This window comes from Geotrypetes seraphini, chromosome 1 (genome assembly GCF_902459505.1).
Source record: "Geotrypetes seraphini chromosome 1, aGeoSer1.1, whole genome shotgun sequence".
NCBI classification, from domain to species: Eukaryota; Metazoa; Chordata; class Amphibia; order Gymnophiona; family Dermophiidae; genus Geotrypetes; species Geotrypetes seraphini.
Window position 1 is genome coordinate 164,049,078 of NC_047084.1, and position 22,305 is coordinate 164,071,382.

Below are 22,305 nucleotides of genomic sequence, written 5' to 3' on the forward strand. Positions count from 1 at the left end.
TCCAATCTCTCAGCGTATGAAAGGTTTTCCATCCCCTTTATTAGACGTGTCGCTCTCCTCTGAACTCTCTCAAGTAATGCCATATCCTTCTTAAGGTACAGCGACCAATGTTGGACGCAGTACTCCAGATGCGGACGCAACATCGCCCGATACAACGGCAAGACAACTTCTTTCGTTCTGGTTGTAATACCCTTCTTGATTATACCTAGCATTCTATTCGTTCTCTTAGCGGCCGCTGCTCACTGTGCCGTCGGCTTCATTGTCATGTCCACCATAACCCCCAAGTCCCTTTCTTGGGTATGACAACAAACTCTTATAAATGGATGAAAGTAGGAGAGTTTGTTTACAAAAAACCTTCAGATATTATAAGATTTAATGCATATTCAGGCTGAAAGACCTCAAGTGTTCACAGCTTTCTGGGTTTGGAAATGAACCAGCCCAGATTCCGAACCCAGAAAGCTGTGAACACTTGAAGTCTTTCAGCCTGAATAATAATAATAATAATAATAATTTATTTTTATATACTGCTATACCAAAAAGGTTCAAAGCGGTTCACAACATGGTAAAATATATACAATCAAAATAGAGATAAGATAAAAAACAATCAGTTAAAATTGGAATACATCAATAAAAAAAACAGTAAAATTGAAGTCCATCAGTTAGGAATAAAATGAGTTAAAAAATTGTAGTTCTAGGATGTAGGCATGTCGAACAGACGGGTCTTTAATGTTGTTCTAAAATCAAAATAGAAAGTGGCCTCTAATATAAGCTTTCCCAGCCACAAATCCAGTTTAGCGGCCTGGAAGGAAAAAATTATATCAAAAATCTTCTTGTATTGGCAAGATTTTAAAGGGGGATAGTTGAATAGATTTATTCTATGTGTACTCTTATAATATCTCTCTTACTTTCATCCATTTGTAAGAGTTCATTGTCTTAGACTTTATATATTAGGGATCAGCATATTGATTGTATGGACAACCTAGAAACCCAATTGATTGTGGAGGTCACCAGAATCTGTTTGAGAAGACCTGGAACAGAAGAAAGAGAAATCTGTATAAAGCCACTCACCTCCAGACGCTTGATGTCCACCAGCTGGTTCTCGATGCTGGTCCTTATGTTTATGATCTTGTTTACATTTCTGGTAACACTTTGTTTTAATTCTTCAATTCTCTTTCTCAGGTCTCCCGAAACTGTGTCAAAATTATTGTCGACCACTGTAAAAAAAAGGAATTTTAACAGTATATATTAAAAATGATGGTCATCTGTTCCAGGTTTAGCACGCAATCTTACTCGTCGTCAGTGTTCTGTGACCTGCAGCAATGAGAGAAACCACATAATTAAGGTGCAACTGTATAATTTATTGTGTGCGTTTCCGGTCACCCTACCTCACCAAAATGCTGGTCTACGATGTAAGCAGACACATCCGCTGAGCTTATCGCAGCAAAGGATCTCCCTGCCGCAATAAGTTTAGCGGCCGCCCATCCCCCCTGTACATCACCAGCAGGAGGGTTGCCCAGTCCCTCCTGCCATAACCCCCCCCCCCCCTCCGTACATCGCAGGTAGGAGGGATGCCCAGTCTCTCTTGCCAATGATGTACGGGGGGTTCCAGCAGGAGGAACTGGGCATCCCTCCTGCTGGCAATATACGGGGAGGGTGGGGGTTTTATGGCACCCCTCCTGCTGGCGATGTATGGGGTGGACAGGCGGCCGCTAAACCTATTGCAGCAGGGAGATCCCTTGCCACGATAAGCTCAGCGGCAACCCGATTCTCTAACCGGTGCCTGTGACATGGACATCAGTTAGAGAACGGGTTATTAGGCTGGCTTAGATTCTCTATAGGAGGCCCGTGTGCAGTTCTCAAAAGTCGCTTAGGTGGCTTCTGAGACTCGGAGTCCTGTACAGAATCCAGGCCAAAATGTCTATAGAGGCGCTATTCCAGCGCTGGTTTTTAAGGCTCCAGTAGGCACCTTGGAAAGCAGGTTAAAATGTTGTTCATATGGCATTTTTGATCTAGCTTAGATGCCTACTGGTGCCTAAAAAAAACAGCACCATTTAAGTTGGTATCCATGAACTTAAAAGCACTTTTACATCAGGTCAATGTTTGATGTAACCGGATACACCTATTAGTGTTTGATATAACACTCAGTCTAGCACACAGGTCAAAGCCGTGTACAATCAACAAAGGAAAAAGGTAAAGAACACCATTCAGTGGCAGGAAAGCATATCCACATGCCTGCTTCATACAGCCTCTAGTGGTGCTAGAAAAGGTTCAAAGAGTGACCAAGATGCTAAAGGGGATGGAACTCCTCTCGTATGAGGAAAGACTAAAAAGCTTAGGGCTCTTCAGCTTGGAAAAGAGACGGCTGAGGGGAGATATGATTGAAGTCTACAAAATCCTGAGTGGAGTAGAACAGGTACAAGTGGATCGATTTTTTACTCCGTCAGAAATGACAAAGACTAGGGGGCACTCGATGAAGTTACAGGGAAATATTTTCAAAACCAGTAGGAGGAAATGGTTTTTCACTCAGAGAATAATTAAGCTCTGGAAAGCGTTGCCAGAGGATGTGGTAAGAGCGGATAGCGTAGCTGGTTTTTAGAAAGGTTAGGACAAGTTCCTGGAGGAAAAGTCCATAGTCTGCTATTGAGAAAGGCATGGGGGAAGCCACTGCTTGCCCTGGATCGGTAGCATGGAATGTTGCTACTCCTTGGGTTTTGGCCAGGTACTCGGGACCTGGATTGGCCACCGTGAGAATGGGCTACTGGGCTTGATGGACCATTGGTCTGACCCAGTAAAGCTATTCTTATGTTCTTAAATCCATAAGACATCACCAAAGTGTCAGTCCACTGCACCACTGTCTTATAAACTAGGAGTCAAAGGCCAACTCAAAGTCAGGATTTAAATCTAATAATTGATGCTTCTGTAAATTGTGTGCCCCGCCCAAGCCTTTGCCCTGTGAATGCCCCTCTCATAATTATGCGTGGAGCCATTTTAGTATGTTATTACAAAATAGTATTTAAGCATACTGCTGCTATATAATAACATACATGTACACGTATGTGTATGCAAGGCAGTATTCTACACATTTAAGCACACAAACAACGCTTGAATGTAGGTGTCCTGTTATAGAATGAGGGAGCTAATTCCAGAAAGCAAAACAGATGGATGTGAGAAAGCCATGCTCTTACTCCTGATTAGCTGCTGTGCTGAGATGCCCTGAAACCCTGGTCCTGCCAGGCTACAACAAGCAAGGTCCATACCATGCTTCCAGAGATGCCAAGATGCAGAATTGAATCGGTTCAGCGGACGGCCACCAGGATGATCTTGGGGCTAAAGGGTCTCTCGTATGAAGAGAGACTGAACAAATTGCAGCTCTACACTCTCGAGGAACGTAGGGAGAGGGGAGACATGATCGAAACATTTAAGTACCTCACGGGACGTGTCGAAGTGGAAGATGATATTTTCTTCCTCAAGGGACCCTCGGCCACAAGAGGGCACCCGCTCAAACTCAGGGGCGGAAAATTTCATGGCGACACCAGAAAGTATTTCTTCACAGAGAGAGTGGTTGATCATTGGAACAAGCTTCCAGTGCAGGTGATCGAGGCAGACAGCGTGCCAGACTTTAAGAATAAATGGGATACCCATGTGGGATCCCTACGAGGGTCAAGATAAGGAAATTGGGTCATTAGGGCATAGACAGAAGGTGGGTAAGCAGAGTGGGCAGACTTGATGGGCTGTAGCCCTTTTCTGCCATCATCTTCTATGTTTCTATGTTAAGGGGCAGTCATTCCACGGAATGGGATTCAAAAACAACAGACAGATCAGAGTCAATACTCTGTCCCTGCAGCACGCTAGAATTAACGGACAAAGATATATCTGTGGCAACACGTACAAGTTATTTCGTTTTCAAGCCCGCAAAGACTTTTCACTACCAGCATGGCTTCAAGATTAAGCTACATTTTATGAGATCCCCCTGAGGAAGCTGACAGGTGAAACGGTCGGGGGCCACCGTTGGGATTGATCTATTCTCTTGGAAAATTTAATCACATCACCAATGCCTACCCTAGATTCACACTGGCTACCTATACAAGTCCGCATTCAATTCAAACTATACTGCCTATTATTCAAAACACTAAATGGAACGGCACCCACCTAAACAACCGCCTAAACAGGAACCTCTCATCCAGACAAAGGAGAACCCAGTCCCCATTCTCCTACCCCCCTTTCAAAGGAACTAAGTGCAAAAAGATGTATGACCACCTACTAGCAACACAGGCAGCAAAATTGGACCCCTCCATCACCAACCTGCTGACCGCAACAACGGACCTCAAAGCTTTCTAAAAAGAAATCAAAACCCTACTATTCAAAAAATTCATCCAGATGTCCTAACCCCCCTTCCATTCCCCCATGTTATTCTCCCCTTTCCTTCTCCCTACCTGTAATATCCCCCCTAAGACTCAACAATGTAACCAGCATCCACTCTGCAACCTTCTCGTATATTTCCATCTCCTTCTGACGCTCCCCTCATTTTTCCACTTTGTAACCTCACCTCAAAATTGTATTAGTTATCAGCGCCATTAATTGTAAACTTCTTCCTGGAAATGTCCAGTTATCTTTTGATGTAATCCGCTTAGAACTGCAAGGTACAGGCAGAATAGAAGTCAGTAATGTAATGTAATGTAAGATAAGTGCTTTTATGTTATCTTGCTGGAGGAATTTGGGCACTCCTCCTGCCGCAGACATTCGGGGGTGGGGGGCATCTTCGGGGGTTCTGGCAGGAGGGACTGGGCATCCCTCCTGCCAGTAGTCTTCGCAGGAGGGGGGGGTCCTTGCCGTGGCCACTAAACTGATCATGCCAGGGAGATTCCCTTGCCACAATCAGATCACCTAGACCTAATCTCCCTCTCATCGAAAGACCCTCATTCCTTGCACATATATATGTATAGGTTGAATAGGGTGGGGGATAAAGGAGAGCCTTGGGGGATACCACTGGGGTTGGTTCAAACCTGGGTGTAGGTTAGCTCGCTGGTGACTTGGTAGGATTGGTTTTTTAGGAAGCCTCTAAAACAGTTGACTATGTGGGCTGAGATACCTATGGCATCTAGCCGGATGAGTAGGATGTCGTGGTCCACCAGATCGAAGGTGCTGCTAAGGTCGAATTGGAGTATTAGTGCGCATTTCCCTAAGCTGAGTATTTGTGCAATGTGATCTATTATGGAGGCTAGGGCTATTTTGGTGCTGTTGTGTGAGTGGAATCCTGACTGGTATTCGTGAATTATTGAGAATTTATCTAGGTAGTTCATAAGGGCAGCGTTGATCAGCACTTCCATCAATTTGGTGAAGAAGGGGAATTTGGCTACTGATCTGTAGTTGGATGTTGTTGATATTGAGTCTTTGTGGTTCTTTACAATGGACGAGATGAAGATGTGGCCCAGTTTTGTTGGGAATTCGCTGCTTGCCATTAGATGAGTGATCCAGTTGAAGAGCATGGACTTGAAGGGGGTGGGGGGTCTGCTCTCATGATGGTAGGTGGGCAGCTGTCTAGGCGGCACCCTTTTCCAGTCCCCTCATCTGATCTTTTAAATTAAACCTCACAGTTTCTCTGATCTTCTTACTCAGCTCTTGCTAGCAATCCCTCAGCTCTTGCTCACTCTCCCTATCAGCACGGGGTGCCTGATGGCTAGAGGAAAGAGAGCTCAGAACGCACATGTCCCAGCTACTACTGATGCTCTATACCAGTGGTTCCCAACTCTGTCCTGGAGGACCACCAGCCAGTCAGGTTTTCAGGGTAGCCCTAATGAATATTCATGGAGCAGATTTGCATGCCTGGCACCTCCATTATATGCTGATCTCTCTCATGCATATTCATTAGGGCTGTCCTGAAAACCCGACTGGCCTGGTGGTCCTCCAGGACAGGGTTGGAAGCCACTGCTCTGGACCCCAAGTCACCCATGAAGCATGGGTCTTGCAACCCTTCTCATGACTGCAGAATTGCAGGTGACCAGGAGACCTGCAGTAAAGGGTCTCTTTTTATACCTCGTCCTCCCAGGAGAGCTCAGAATGGGTTACAAGATTATATACATAACGCAGAACGGGTTCCAAAATTTCATCCTTGGAACATTCAGTGGAGTGTGGTTTCTGTTGTAGCTGATTAATACATGATGCAAGATAGCATACAGGTTTATATACAAGGAATTTGAGAAGGAGAAGATATAAGGGTAAGGTATAGGTATGTATGACGCTAAGTATTCTGTTTCTCTTTGCGTTTAACACATCATTTTGGATTACAACTAATTCCAGGGTTCGTAGAAGGTAGACACAAGGTACATATGAGCAGTGGTCTGCAATCAAAGAAGTATGACAGAAGCTAAATTGTTTGTTTGCTTATACAGGTTTAGGATATATGTGTGGGTTTACTACGTTACATTGGTTTGCAGCTGATTTTTATCATAGCATTGCAGTTTACCTTGGCCCTGTACCAGGTTATTATTGATCAGCGTGTATGTTTCTTTGGTTGTCAAATCAGCACTCTTGTAATTGTTTTGGTTGTCTGTTATCTGCTTCCTGATATTGTCCAGCCTCTTGGCAAAGTCTCGGTCAGTATGATCAATCAGACCCATCATTCTGCACCCAGAAGGGCATTTGGGACCCTGCAAATGTGCAAAGAAAATTTTTTTTAAAAAAACCTCTTAGACTCTTCAGAGAGACAGGGCATAGAAAGAGAGCACTAAGCGCCCCTGTTAAAAATCACAAGCAGCTAAAAGAAAGCAGTTGGGAAGAGGTTATATCTAAAGAGAGCTTTGTGGGTTTTGAGATGTATACAGTTGAGGGCCCATGCAGAAACCTTATGTTACTGCTGTGGTAATGCATATCGCACACCTTTCTAATGTAAGAGTAATGCCAAAGTTTTGCTTCCCAATGCAGTTATCAAATAATATGCAAATAGATCTGGGGCCCAAAATGTGTGATATGGGCAGGGCATTGCAATATGTGCATAAAATGTTTGCAACACCAGTATTTATGCACAGAATACCATACCCAACAAATACAGATATAGATAGAAGTGAGACAATATAAACCATATATAGCTTTATCTTAAGCTCTTGTTTTTATTATCATTTTATTTATCAAATTTCAAATTATAATATTAGAAGTTACTCTCGTGCCAGAAATACAGCAGGAAAGAATAATATCATAATACAAATGTTAAAGTATGAAGAACAAAATTTTTTTTTTACTCCTTAGACCTCAAACTTGGAAGGAGAAGGAATTCAAAGAAAAATGAGGAGAAATTTAAGGCTCCTTTATGAAGCCGTGCTAGCGGTTTAACGCGTGTAATAATGCACATTAAACCGCCGGCCGTGCTAGCCGCTACCGCCTCCCTTGAGCAGGCGGTAGGTTTTAGGCCAGCGCGTGATGACACGTCACGCGCGCTAACCCCGCTAGCGCGGCTTGATACAAGGAGCCCTTAGGCCTCCTTTTAACGAAACTACGCTAGCGGTTTCTAGCGCGGGGAGCTGCGCTGAATGGCCCGCGCTGCTCCCGACGCTTATAGAGTTCCTATGAGTGTCAGGAGCAGCACGGGCCATTCAGCGTGGCTCTCTGCGCTAAAAACTGCTAGCGTAGTTTAATAAAAGAGGCCCTTAATTTCCATATGATAAATCTTAAGCTCTTTTAATAGGCCAACAGATGTGCTTTCTATATTTGATCACTTTTAATGAACGGAAATGTGTGCACAGCTTAGGCAACGGTTTCATGAACTTTAATCGTAACCTAACATTTCTCATTGACCCAATCTTCAGCGTCTTATTTAAATGTTTTATTCATACGTTTCTTTTCTGTGTTTTATATACACGCTTTCATACTACATTTTATTTATTTATTTATTGGTTTACATTTCTCTTTTTATTTATTAAAACTGCTCAGTTTTAAACGTTCCGAAATCGAATCTTCCCCCGATGCAAAGAATTTATTACTTAAAGCATGTGCAAAAGGATAAAGGCTTAGAAGCTGCTATACTGCAATCTTCTGATATTGAAACACTAGGTCGGGCGACATTGTTAGTCTCTCTTGTATTTCTGCAGGATAAAGAAATGCTGTAGAAATTGTACTTTAATTTAAAGCAAGTCACCTTTTTAGGTGAAAGGATTTCCTGATGTCTCGAAATGGACACAATCCAGGAGGAAAGAATTCTTGCAATTTTGTTCTAAAGTGATTTCTATTGGGGCATCTTTTCAGTTAAGGTTCCTTATAAATGCTTTATTTCCTACCAAGGAAATAAATATATATTTTTTGAACATGCCCAATTAGATTTTTTTCTTGGAGAGTAAAGGGACTCCAATGCAACCAGAATGAATCAAGTGTTTAGTGCAGAGTTTAGTTAAATAGTAGGCTAACATCTAAATACTGCTCTTTTACGTTACTATTTTAATTGTACTTATTATCCCCTTTCCCAAGGGTTTTTTTTTTCTGTTAACGTCTTGCCTAATTCCTTGAATAGAGGACTATATAAGTTATATATTGCTTTGTACATTTTTTTTTAGTCAGAGTTGACTAAGTTATATATATTTAATAATAATAATAATAACAACTTTATTCTTCTATACCGCCACAATCTTGCGACTTCTAGGCGGTTTACAATCAAGAGTGCTGGACATTCAGCAAAATACAATAAGTAGATATTCAGAGGAAATACAGAGATCAGAGATCTCAGGAGGCAATAGTATAGAAATACAATTTGATGAGTGAAAATGTAATATGTACATTTTAGTAGGTAATGTCCGACAGGACCTGTTGGGGATAAATAGCAACGTAAAGTTACGATAAGATGAAGATAACAGATTATATTTATAACAGTGCTGTAAGTTCAGGTGGAATAGGGAGGGGGGAGGGAGAGGGAGGGCGGGTCAATCGTTTAGGTATTTCTGGAACAGGTATGTTTTTAGGCGTTTCCTGAATTCCCCGTATGTAGTGGGCGAAAGTAGTTGGTCTAGGTCTTTGCCCCATAGGACTGCTTGGTAAGAAAAAAGGTGTTCATGGTGTTTTTTCATTTTGCAGCCTCTAACTGGAGGGGAAATGAGTTTTGGGTGTGTGTTTCTCTTGAGTTTGTTATTAGAAAATGCAAAAAGGTCCATTATGTACTTGGGGGGTCAGGCCATATAGTACTTTGAAGCAGAGGCAGGCAAATTTAAACCTTACTCGGGCTTCCATTGGTAGCCAGTGCAGCTGCCGATAGTAGGGTGTCACGTGGTCGAATTTCTTCAGCCCGAAGATAAGTCTGACCGCAGCATTTTGCATTATTTGGAGACGTCTCATATTCTTTTGTGAGATTGCTAGATAGGCGATGTTGCAGTAGTCAAGCTGACTCAGTATGAGGGATTGCACTAGGATTCTGAATGTTGACGTATCAAAGTATGATTTAATGGTTCTGAGTTTCCAGAGAGTAAGGAAACCTTTTCTGAATAGGGAATCCACTTGTTCCTTCATTGTTAGGCATTGGTCTAGAATAACACCTAGTATTTTCATGGTGGGCTGAATAGGGTAGTTGAGTTTATTGATGCATAGTGGGGTTTTATTGTCAAGCGGGTGAGGGGAGGCAACAAAGAATTTTGTTTTTTCTGGGTTGAGCTTGAGCTTGAAATCTGTCATCCATTGTTCCATCTCATTTATGGCATCGGATGCCTTGGGAATGGTTTCCGAGATGGAGTTGGCGAATGGGATGATGATCGTAAAATCATCTGCGTAGCTGAATAGTTTTATTCCTAGTTGGGTTAGTTTCACACCTAATGAGGACATGTAGATATTGAGAAGCAGTGGGGAAAGCGGTGACCCTTGTGGCACTCCGGATGAGTTGCTCCAGGTGTCGGAGTGTTCGTTGTTAAAGCGTACCTGGTAAGAACGGGATGTGAGGAAGCCACGAAACCAGTTTAGTACCTCAGCTCTGATACCAATGGCGTCTAAGCATTGCATCATTTTCTCATGGTCTACCAAGTCGAATGCAGAGCTCATGTCGAATTGCATGATCAGGGCGTTGAGGCCCTTACTAAATAATAGGCGCAGATAGTCTAGGATGGCAGCGATTACTGTCTCCGTACTGAATAGGGTTCTAAAGCCGGATTGAGTTTTATGCAGGAGAGAGAATTGATTAAGGTAGTCCATTAGTTGGGTGTGTACTAGTCCTTCCATGATTTTTACAATGAATGGGATAGATGCTATTGGTCTGTAGTTTATTATTAGCGCTGAGGATTATTTTCTATTTTTTGGGATGGGGGTTATTATTATGTGGCCGTTGTTAGTGAGGAAAGTCCCATTTTTTAGGTTGTGGGTTAGGTAGTGTAATAGTGATATTTTGAATTCTGGTGGTGCCGCTTTCATAATCTCCGGAGGGCACGTATCTAGGATGCAGTGAGATTTAGAGTATTTGTTGTAGAGTTTAGTGTAGGTATTCCATTCTGGATCTAGAAAGGAACTCCAGATCATGTTTGTAGGTATTTCATTGTCATGTGAATTAGCTATTTGGTAGTTGCTGGGGATGATTGTTACATCGTTATTGCTTATACAGTTATTTTTTAGGTTTTTAATTTTGGAATCAAAATATAGAGCTAGGTAACTTCGTGTTGTGCTCAGGTGTGGTGTAGCAGGTGGTGTCAAATAGGTTTGTGAATATGTTGAATAACTCTTTTGTATTGATTCCTTGTGAACCTTTGCATGATAAGTTAATTTTGGTGGAGTAGAACGCTTTGCGTTTGTCTTTTATCAGTTGTTTGTAGGTTTTTATGTAGGCTCTCCATTTGTTGCGGTCTGTCAGTTCTCCTGTTTTATTCCAAATCCTTTCTAGTTGCCTAGCTGTTTGTATTTCAGTATTTCTTGTACCATTTTTGGTTGTATAGAAATTATAAATTAACTCCCCCCCCAAAAAAAAAACAAACCAAAAAAAAACCTGCTCATATTGCATGTTTTTCTTGATGAAATATGGAACTGAGCAGATTTTTTTCTATAAAATTATAACAAGTTGTTGAATTACCTATTTTATTGCTAAGAAACCTTATAGGTGCACAGTTTGTAGAATATAACCCCTTCAGGACTGAAACAAAACACATGGTAAAATGGATGTAAAAGCTACAGATAAAGCTTCAGTCTATAAATGTATAAAATACAATATGCAGACAAAAACTATTACAGTACTCCCCCGAAATTCACGGGGGTTCTGTTCCAGGAACACCCACGAATTTTTGAAAAACCACAAATGCGGTTTTGAGTCTGTAAAAAAGCAGGAGAGGTTTGGAGAGAGTACGGTCCCTCGGTGGAGAGAGCGTGTGTGTGTATATATATATATATATGTGTGTGTGCATGAGTATGTTGGGTGCATTTGAGTGTAGGGTTGCACGGCCTGTGCCTTCTGGGCACGAGGGATGGATGGTTGAGTTGAATCGTTTGGGGATTCTGTCTGGTTTATTTTCCAAAAATGGACGGGGGCTACTGGATGGCGGGTCTTTCTAGTCCTATCCTTATGGTTTTGCTGCTCTTCCTTCGACCTTGTTATATGGCTTCTTTGTTTTCCCGCTGGATGTAACATCTTGCTCATGTATGGTTTCATGCTTGTTCTGATGTACTGTTTCTTTATTGGATGTTTCCCTTGCTGTTCAGTTGCCTACTGTCTTACTAAACATGATTTAAAAAAATTTAAAAAAAGGCAGGAGAGGGCAGCTGGGGCGTCGGCGGGTGCAGTAAATCATACCCGGTATGCTCCAGGGAAGGGGGGGGAGAGGAGTAGGAATCGGCTATGCAGAAGGCAGGATGATGTGAATAACATGAAGAAAGACCTCACGAAGCTTGAAGCATGGTCTGAAATGTGCCAGCTAAAATTTAATGCTAAGAAATAAAAGGTCATGCATTTGGGCTGCAAAAACCTGAGGGAACGGTACAGATTAGGGGGTGAAGAGCTTATGTGCACGACAGAAGAGCGGGACTTAGGTGTGATTGTATTTGATGATCTTAAAGTGGCCAAACAGGTTGAAAAGATGACGGCGAAAGCTAGAAGGATGCTAGGTTGCTTAGGGAGAGGTATGGCCTGTAGGAAAAAGGAGATATTGATGCTCCTGTATAAGACTTTGGTGAGACCTCATTTAGAATATTGTGTACAATTCTGGAGGCCGCACCTTCAAAAAGATATAAAAAGGATGGAGTCGGTCCAGAGGAAGGCTACTACAATGGTATGTGGTCTTCATCATAAGGCGTATGGGGACAGACTTAAAGATCTCAATCGGTATACTTTGGAGGAAAGGCGGGAGACGAGAGATATGATAGAGACGTTTAAATACCTACTTGGCATAAATGCGCATGAGTCGAGTCTCTTTCATTTGAAAGGAAACTGCAATGAGAGGGCATAGGATGAAAGTAAGAGGTGATAGGTTCCGGAGTAATCTAAGGAAATACTTTTTTACAGAAAGGGTGGTAGATGCATGGAACAGTCTCCCAGAAGAGGTGGTGGAGACAGAGACTGTGTCTGAATTCAAAAGAGCCTGAGATAGGCACGTGGAATCTCTCGGAGAGAGAAAGAGATAATGGTTACTGCGGATGGGCAGACTAGATGGGCGATTTGGCCTTTATCTGCCATCATGTTTCTATGTTTCTAATTTAAGTTAAGAATAGGATCTTCAGATGACCTATGAGTTTGCACCTTTCATGAACTCAAACTGGCCAGACTCTTCATCGATCTGATAACTTTTCTTAATTTTTCTGAATATTGTATGAAAACATCACGTGTTCCTGCAACCTGTTTAAATCATTCCTCACAAAATTTTTTCGCCACCTCTCCCAACATGAATTCATGTTTCAAAAGGGTAAGGGTCAAGGCACCAGAGGTTAAATAAAATTCTTTAGTGACTGATAAAGGGTATGGGGGTGAGTGGGGATAGGTGCTGCAGGACATGGGGGAAGGGGATTGAGTGGAGATAGGTGTTGATGGAAATGGGGGTGAGTGGGGATAGGTGCTGCTGGATATGGGGGGGAGTGAGTGGGGATAGGTGTTGATGGACATGGGGTAAGTGGGGATAGGTTCTACTGGATATGGGGGGAGTGAGTGGGGATAGGTGTTGATGGACATGGGGGGGGGTTGAATTTTAAAAGTTAATGCCAAAGATGGATGTAACCACAAGAAAAATCACTTCCCTCGATAGAACAAAATAATCAAACTTTAACACTTGTATGGAGCTTATAAATAGAGAATGACACAGTGACAAAATTAATCACCGTTACCGTCCCCATGGATAACAGCGGGAAATAATCCCTTGTCATTTTCTAGTATCTATTTCAACCTCAGCCCTTCTACACCAGCATTCTTCAAAGCAAAGCTTGCGGGTCAGTGGTTGTGGCCATTCATACTCTGATTCTTATGTGAGCCAAGGATAATGAAGCCATTGTGACATCACTGATGTGATTGGCTCTTAAGCACTGGTGGAATGAGGCATTATGACATCACAATATCTGTTCTGGATACCAGAGACTGTCATTCTGTAGTGTCTGTTTCAACCTCGGTCCTTCTACACCAGCATTCTTCAAAGCAAAGCTTGCGGGTCAGTGGTTGTGGCTATTCATACTCATGTGAGCCAAGGATAATGAAGCCATTGTGACATCACTGATGTGATTGGCTCTTAGGCACTGGTGGAATGAGGCATTATGACATCACAATATCTGCTCTGGATACCAGAGACTGTCATTCTGTAGTGTCTGTTTCAACCTCCGTCCTTCTACACCAGCATTCTTCAAAGCAAAGCCTGCGGGTCAGTGGTTGTGCCCAATTATACTCTGATTCTTCCCTCTCTCCTTAAAGAATGACATGAAGATGGTTTCCCGCGGGGACGGGAACGGTGATGAATTTTGTCATCGTGTCATTCTCTACTTTTAAATATGGAAGGTTTATGCTCAGAGAACTGGAGGTAAAAAAAGAGGTGAAGCCTCGAAAACACCTCATCATCCAATCATTGCCTAGTCTTCCACTGCTTCAAAAAAAAGGACACTTCAAATGGGTTCTCAACAGCCAAAGATGGATGTAGTTGAAAGATGATAGACTGACTACATTGGTGATAAATGCCAGCGGGGAGAGAGCTGATGACAGCTTAGAAAAACGCTCAGAAAAAGTGAAACTCTGAGGGGGGTGAATACCTCCCCTTGGGCAAGAGTTTACAATCCAATCATTGCATTTGCTATTTGGAGCATCACTCTCTGACCGCTGGTAAAACTCAATTGTTTCAATAGCTTTTGGTTGACAAAAAATTGTTCAAAAGTATCATGCACAAAATCTCTTGCTCATTGAATGATACTATACACTTATCTCTGCAAGCTTTTAAGGATCGTGGTTATAAGGGCTCTAGGGGTCTCAACGTGGCCCCGTTTCGATAATCTTCTTCAGGAGACCCAATACTGCACACTCTGAAACCCTTTTGCTAACGTATCTTTCAAGAGATGATCGACTTTGGACTTTCCGAATCTGGCAAACGATCATCTCTTGAAAGATACGTTAGCAAAAGGGTTTCAGAGTGTGCAGTATTGGGTCTCCTGAAGAAGATTATCGAAACGGGGCCACGTTGAGACCCCTAGAGCCCTTATAACCACGATCCTTAAAAGCTTGCACAGATAAGTGTATAGTATCATTCAATGAGCAAGAGATTTTGTGCATGATACTTTTGAACAATTTTTTGTCAACCAAAAGCTATTGAAACAATTGAGTTTTACCAGCAGTCAGAGAGTGATGCTCCAAATAGCAAATGCAATGATTGGATTGTAAACTCTTGCCCAAGGGGAGGTATTCACCCCCCTCAGAGTTTCACTTTTTCTGAGCGTTTTTCTAAGCTGTCATCAGCTCTCTCCCCGCTGGCATTTATCACCAATGTAGTCAGTCTATCATCTTTCATCATAAATACTCTTACTGACTAGGGTTTTCATATATGAGTCCCTGTATTTTTCTTTAACAAAGATGGATGTAGGGCAGAAAGGAATTCTATGAGCGTCGGAGCTTTTACCGCAGTGGCCGGTGATAACAAACCCTAACACAGCTCGATAAAAGGGGGCCTAGGTGATTTACATGCGATATTCTGAGGGCTGTACTTAATTGAATTTTATTTTCTCTATTTGCTGGTTTGTTTTGTTGCTTAGAAATGGACGTCGTCTGTTTGCGCTGTTTGGTATGCCTTCACACTGAGAAATCCTTTTGCATTGGCCTCGTCATCAGACCCATTTAAATAGATATATTTTTTTTTTTTAATTATAAAGTGCTCATTGTCATCTTGAAGCTGGGACATTGGAACATCTATTGTACTATTGTCCCTTGATACTTAAATTTTGGAGATATATCTGGGATCAAGTGAACAATATATTGGATAATCCAGTGGCATTGACGTACGATACCATCCTATTTGGTATGTTAATGAGAGCTAAAAGTCAAATATCTGCTAGAAAAAACAGACTTCTCTTTGTAATGACAGGGGTTGCCATACAACGTATTTTGAAGAATTGGAAGAACTGAGATAGGCTAAATTACACTTTCTGGTGGGAATCCCTTTGTTATACTTTAAAAATGGAACGTCTGATGGCTATACAGCAGGGAAGGTACAAGAAATTTATGGATGTTTGGGAGCCGTTGACTAAATTTTGTGAGGAATGATAACTGAATTTATATTACTGACCTTTAAACTTATACATCCAGGGTGAGAGGGAGGGGTCAGTACTGGAATTGTTTTGGGGAATTTTTAAATAGTTTCTTGTGGGTATTTACTTTCTTGATTAATAGGTGGGGGGGGGGAATAATAGCTTATTACTATATGTAAGTTTATTGTGCTTTTCTTGTAATATTATATGTAAGTGAATTATTTGTATGCACAATTGTAGTTGAAAAATTTAATAAAGATATATATAAAAAAAAAATAATTATAAAATGCTATGTGCTCTGTGTTCTTTTAATGCTTTATAAGTTCGAGAGAAATTATAAGTTTGGGATAGTGCAATAAACTATAAAGGGGAGACTCTTCTTGATACAGCCTATCGGTGAAACATGTTGAAGCAACAGGTCCCTTCCATATACGAGCAACTTTAAAGATAAACTTTTCAGCAAATTGTAGCTCTATCCTTCCCCCCTTTCTCTCCCCCCTTCTACACATAAGTTCATGTAATCCTTTTTCTTCTTCTCTACCCACTATTTTAAGTTCTTGTAAACCGTGTTGAGCTCCATTCTCATGGAGATGATGCGGTATATAAACTTAAGGTTTAGATTAGATTAGATTAGATATATTTAAATGGGTCTGATGACGAGGCCAGTGCAAAAGGAATATTTTAGCCATTGAAAACACTTTGCTAATACTGACATTTCTGAAGACCCTGAAGATACGTATATATACATTAAGAAAAAGTTAAAAATGTGAAATGATATTGTCTTGATAATATAATTCATATACTATAGACAATATTAGAGAGTTTTGCTATATAAAGATACTGTGGTGGTTTGCTATTCACACTGAGAAAAGCACTAAATTATTTGTGTGTGATATTCTGAGGGCTGCTCTTGATATGTTTTGTGCGTGAATAATTAGAACTAAAATTATTGTCTGGACTGAAATATCCCCAATATTGAGCTGATGTCTTGCTTTCTGTACGCAATGTAACACCCAGCACGCCTCACAAGTTGTACTTTTATTGATGTTCTTTCAAAAAAAAATAAAAAGTTTGAACCCCCCCCCCCCTCCCACACACACACACACACTATAGGCTTAAAAATGTTTAGTTGCAATACTTTAGGCCCATAAAATTGCATAAAATCATCTTTCTGCTTTGCGTGGGGAGATGCATGGAAGAAAATTAAGACTGCAGGTACGGTGAGGGGACGGGGATGAATCTTTGTCCCCGTGTCACTAGCTATGAAAGGAGCATCCCAGTGCCTGCCACCAGGGTGGCGCTCACTTACCCATTCCTCATCAGTACAGAAAGGCCAGCTCTTTTCCTGCTTGCAACCTGCTTGAGCAGCGTGTTCCACGATCCGAGGCCCCCGGCCTGTGGCTCCTGCCTGGCTAAAATCAGTTGCTTCATCAGCCGCCTGAAATAGTTACAGACAAACATAAAGACAAATTATTCTCCATTTTAAAGGGAGAAAAGTGACATTCCTGGCAAAGCTTCCTTCCCCCTTCCTATATCCTGGCTATTTGCACAATCTCTTGTTCTGCATCTATTCAGTAACAGTTATGGCAGGATCCCTGGAGTTTTTTTTTAGTTTATTATTACAGAGATATTAAGTTACTCCATTCTAGGCTGGAGATCTCTTGGCCAGTCCTGGTTTTGAACTAACATGAGATTTGTAGTGCCTGATCCGGCCCCTTGAAATCAGTACTGCAAGCCCCACAATTCACCAGGATGGGCTAGTCAGAAATCCAGGACTGCTTCAAACTCTCCAGCCTGGAACTGGACAATCTGGCATCTTTGTTATTAATTGTGTGGGGTGGAAGAGTATGGACAGGAGGAGCCCCAGGATCAACTCTAGTTATGCCACTGAAAGCACTAAACAACTAAGAAGGTTTCAGAATCAAACATTTTCATGTCAGAAACAAATCCCAGCGAGCCTTGAGTCTTGGGTAGATTTAGTACTGCTACAAAACACACCGGAAGGGCAGATCAACTATAAACATCTTAATAAGACATAAGAATCATTTTTCTTCCATTAAATAACATTAGTGCACTAAGGGTACTTTTAACTAAGCTGTGGGAAAAAAATGGCCATAGCTCACCTATAAGGGTCTTTCCTGTGGATTGCCATTTTTACTGAATCCAATACCATTTGAAATGGCATTTCCCTCTTAACTTAAGTGCCAGTAGGGTGCCTACCAGTGCCAGTGGCATAGTAAGGGAGGGGCGGGAGAGGGACAATCTACCCCCGGCGCTGTCCTGGTGACGGCGCAGGTACCTGTCCTCCTCTCTGCTCCCCTGCTCCTTCCCCGCCCTAACTGCTGGGTGTGCGTGCTGCTTACCTTCCCCCCTACCTCTGTAACATTCCTGGCGCGAGCAGCCACCCCCAAGCTGCTGTCGCGTTGGCTCGTCCTCTGACATCACTTCCTGGACCCCCGCCTAGGAAGTGATGTCAGAGGAAGAGCCAACGCTGCTGCCACAGCAGCTTGGGGGTTGCCGCTCGCGCCAGGAATGTTACAGAGGTAGGGGGGAAGGGAAGCGGCGTGTTGGCGGAAGGAGCATGTGGAGGGGGGAGGGGCACAGAGGAGGGGGGGAGGGGTGCCACTCCCCTAGGCGCCTGTCACCCTCACTATGCCACTGACTGGCGCCTACGTTAAGGCGCCTTATATAGATTCCCCCCCTAACTGTTTATCACAGAAATACCCTCTGTTTGCCTCTGACATGCCACCTCAAAAAATATGCTGTTTATAGCATGTGGTTAATGCACACAGATAGTCCGGATTTCCCTGGTCCTGTCCTCCCTTTGTCCGGGTTTTGAAAAAGCTGTGTCAGGCAGGGAGGACGTGCGCATGATGTCATCACATAGCGTCCACGCATGTGCAGATGTCCTCCCTGTCTGACAAGAGCAGGCAGTTGGGGGTGGGGCTAGGGTAGGCTCAAGGCGGGAAATGGGCAGGGATGGGTAGAATTAGGTGGGCCTGGCGGCGGGGCTAGGGGGGGTCCGGATTTTCCAAAACAAAAATCTGGTAACCCTACACACAGATAGTCCTTATTTGGACAGACAATCATGTCGCCATGTACTATGTCAACAAGCAGGGAGGAACGGTGTCAGGTCAAAAGCGCACTGGGACAAAGGCGCGCCCAGACAACTGAGCACAGCGTGGAGGCGCGCACCGCTCAAAATTACTGTTTTTAGGGCTCCGACGGGGGGTGTGTGGGGGGGGAACCCCCCCACTTTACTTAATAGACATCGTGCCGCGTTGTGGGGGCGTTGTGAGGGGTGTGGGGGGTTGTAACCCCCCACATTTTACTGAAAACTTAACTTTATCCCTGTTTTTAGGGAAAAAGTTAAGTTTACAGTAAAATGTGGAGGGTTACAACCCCTCAAACCCCCCATAACGCCGGCGCGATGTCTATTAAGTAAAGTGGGGGGGTTCCCCAACAAAACCCCCCATCGGAGCCCCTAAAAACTGTAATTTTGAGCGGCGCACACCTCCGTCTTGCGCTCAGTTGTCGGCGCGCGCCTTTGTCTTTCGCGCCGTTGTCTATGAACCGGGAGGAACAGGCTCTCTCCCTTTATGTCAAGAAGCTCAACAGGTGTGGGACTGGGCGATCCATCACAACACCTTCTTGAAAGCAGTCTACATTCAAGGAGAGAAAAACTATCTGGCGGACAAATTGAGTCGTCTTCTACAACCTCACGAATAAACACTCAATTCCTCCCCTCTTCATCACATTTTTTCTCAGTGGGGAACTCCTCAGAGAGATCTGGTAACCCTACACACAGATATGGCAGTTACTGCAGGACATCTGAATACGCCCCACAGTACGCTATTTTAAGCTGCGTTAGGTGTAAATTAGCAGCTAAGGTACCTTAATAAAAGGGCCTTTAAGGATCTTAAAGAAAGTACATAAAAGGAACAGGGAATTTAAAATTCAGCATTAATACTTCATTTTAAAGCTAGGTAGATATAGATAAGACAGACTACATACAACATATGGGAATTTGCCAGTTTGTTATAAAAACATCATCCCACTTTGCTCCCTGTTATCATCACTGGCAGACGATGTTCCATGGAAGCAAGTGCAAAATGATGCATGCGGGAAAGAGGAATTAAAACTATAGCTATGCAATGCGTGATTCCGCATTAGGAGTCACCGCTCAGGAAAAGGATCTAGGCGTCATCACTGAGGATTCGTCGAAACCCTAAGCTCAGTGTGTGGCAGCAGCTAAGAAAGCAAATAGGAATGATCAGGAAAGGAGTGTTATTGTGCCTTTTGTATCGCTTCCATGGTGTGGCTGCACCTTGAATACTATGTGCAATTCTGGTCTCCACGTCTCAAACAATATACTGTATATCAGAATTAGAACAGGTACAGAGAAGGGCAACGAAAGCGATAAAAGGGATGGGACCACTTCCCTATGAGGAAAGGCTAAAACAGCTAGGACTCCAGCCTGGGGAAGAGATGGCTCAGGGGAGATATGATAGAGGTCTATAAAATACTGTTTACGATTATAAAACATACTACGACTAGGGGGTATGCGATGAAGTATTAGTATTAGATTTCATACAAACAGAAGGAAATATTTATTCACTCTGTGTAATTAAACTCTGAAATTCATTGACAGAGAATGTGAAAGCAGTTAGTTTAGCAGGGTTTAAAAAAGGTTTGGATAATTTCCTAAAAGAAAAGTCCATAAGCTGTTATTAAGATGGACTTGGGGAAATCCACTGTTTATTCCTAGGATAAGCAGCATATTTTTTTATTTTGTGGGATCTTGCTACGTATTCTTAGTTGTCCCATGCTGTAGTGGGTGGGTTTTGTTTATAAACTTAGGACCAAGATGCTGTGCTGAATCCACCCCTTCTTCTGCCACCTGCACCGTTGCTTGTGGATGGTGATTTGCTTTTCTTTAAGGTACCAAGCTCTAATCAGAAGATATTAAATTTCTGTTTTCTCTTATCCCACCCCACCCCCCACTCCCACCCCTTCTGTGTGACAGTAGCTCAAGAGTGCATGAAACACATTAATGTTTCTGGAGAGATGGGCTTGGAAAGTCTACTGTCCAAGGGTGCTTTTGAAACCAAATTCTTGTTCTTGTTAAATAAGTTGCCCCCATACCCTGGAGTTTCTCAACTGACGTCCCAAAAGAGAAGGATGAAAGCTGTTAACAGTCCTGCAGGAATAAAGGAAAGGGTGTATGTGCCCAGCTTCTAGCGCCACCTGCTGCTCATTGGACAGATGTTTTTCAGAAATATTTCAAATACTGTATACACTTGCAGGGGTGTCCAACCTTTTGGCTTCCCTGGGCCACATTGGCCGAAAAAAATGTTTCTGGGGCTGCACAAACACGCAAACGCTGCAGCAAGACAGAGGAGGGAGCCGGCAAGATGGTAAACACCCGGGGGCAGCAGAGGAAAACACTGCATCACCCTCGTCTGGAGCCACACAAAATACTTCACAGGGCCCCACGGGGCCCTTGGGCCACAGGCTGGACACCCCTGGTATACAGTTTTCTTCCTTTTTACTAGAGATGACGGAATTGTCTTAGTGTTAATAACAATGTCTAGACTCTAGAGCTTGACCTTTTATGTACTTCAAATATATTTTAATTAACCCGTTTCTAAGAATGAAAATGTTCTATGTCATAAATGATTGAAAGGCTATAATAAACATGATAACATTTTCCCAAAGTAAGATATTTGATAGAAGGGGAAAGGGTGGGTATTATTTTTATTTATCTTATAATGCATATGAATATATAAATAGTCTCACTATATTTGTATGAAATTCTGTAACGGGAGGGGATGGGATGAGAGGGTTTCTATTTAATAATAATTGTTTAGATATTAGGTGTATTACATAATATTCAAGATATTATAGAATATAAATATGTAATGAAATGTTATATTTAATGTGTTATATGAGAGTTAATCAAGTGTGTATTTATAAGTTCATATGATTTTATCTAATACACTTGTTGTAATATGCAAAAATGAATAAAGAATTTAAAACATGAATAAACGTTTATCCCAAGTTGCTGAAGTCTGTAATGTGATATAGGAAGACTGTATTACCTTAATTCAGTGCTTCTCAACCTTCTACCGGAGGCCTAGCCATCCAGGTTTTCAGGATTACCACAATGAATATACAGGAGGTAGATTTGCATGTAAACAGGTATCCAATATATGCAGATTTATCTCATTCATCTTCAGTGAATGAAAACCTGATTGTCTAGGTGTGGCCTCGCCAGAGGATTGAGAAGCACTGTCTTATTTGATTTGGAGGGGCATTCCAGTCCTTGGAAGGGTTTTCTAGCGCCAAAACTGAGACTGGTAGGCTGCTCAATAGATAATGATGCCACTTCCATTAACCCCCTCTTGTATAAAGCCATGCTAGCGGCTGCCGCTGAGGTAACTGCCCCAAAGCCCATAGGGATTTAAAGGGCTTTGGGGCTTTTGCTGCCCAGCAGCCGCTAGTGTGGCTTTGTAAAAGAGGGTAAATAAGAAGGTGGAGGTGATAGAGAAGAGAGAATAAAAAGCAGAGAGTGTTTCATACCCAGACTGCGCCTGCCAAGCAGAGCAGAAAGCAGAGGCCCCTCGCCTGTAACATCTCTTCGGCTGCACCAGGGAGAAGGGA

General features: G+C 42.5%; 1 protein-coding gene across 2 annotated transcripts in view; it reads right to left on the reverse strand.

Annotated features, from left to right (window-relative positions):
• The window catches only part of FGA (fibrinogen alpha chain), a 45,500-nt gene extending 23,195 nt beyond the window's left edge, over positions 1–22,305 (reverse strand). The window contains exons 1-4 of one of the 2 annotated variants that reach the window (XM_033941147.1): positions 22,225–22,305; positions 16,952–17,080; positions 6,464–6,647; positions 1,069–1,214 (exon numbers count right to left, since the gene is read on the reverse strand). In XM_033941147.1, the coding sequence (XP_033797038.1) occupies positions 1,069–1,214; positions 6,464–6,647; positions 16,952–17,080; positions 22,225–22,278 (513 nt within the window). In that variant the 5' untranslated portion in view covers positions 22,279–22,305. Of the gene's footprint in view, positions 1–1,068; positions 1,215–6,463; positions 6,648–16,951; positions 17,081–17,265; positions 17,304–22,224 lie in introns of those variants that run through there. The other variant, XM_033941157.1, reaches the window with a different exon arrangement.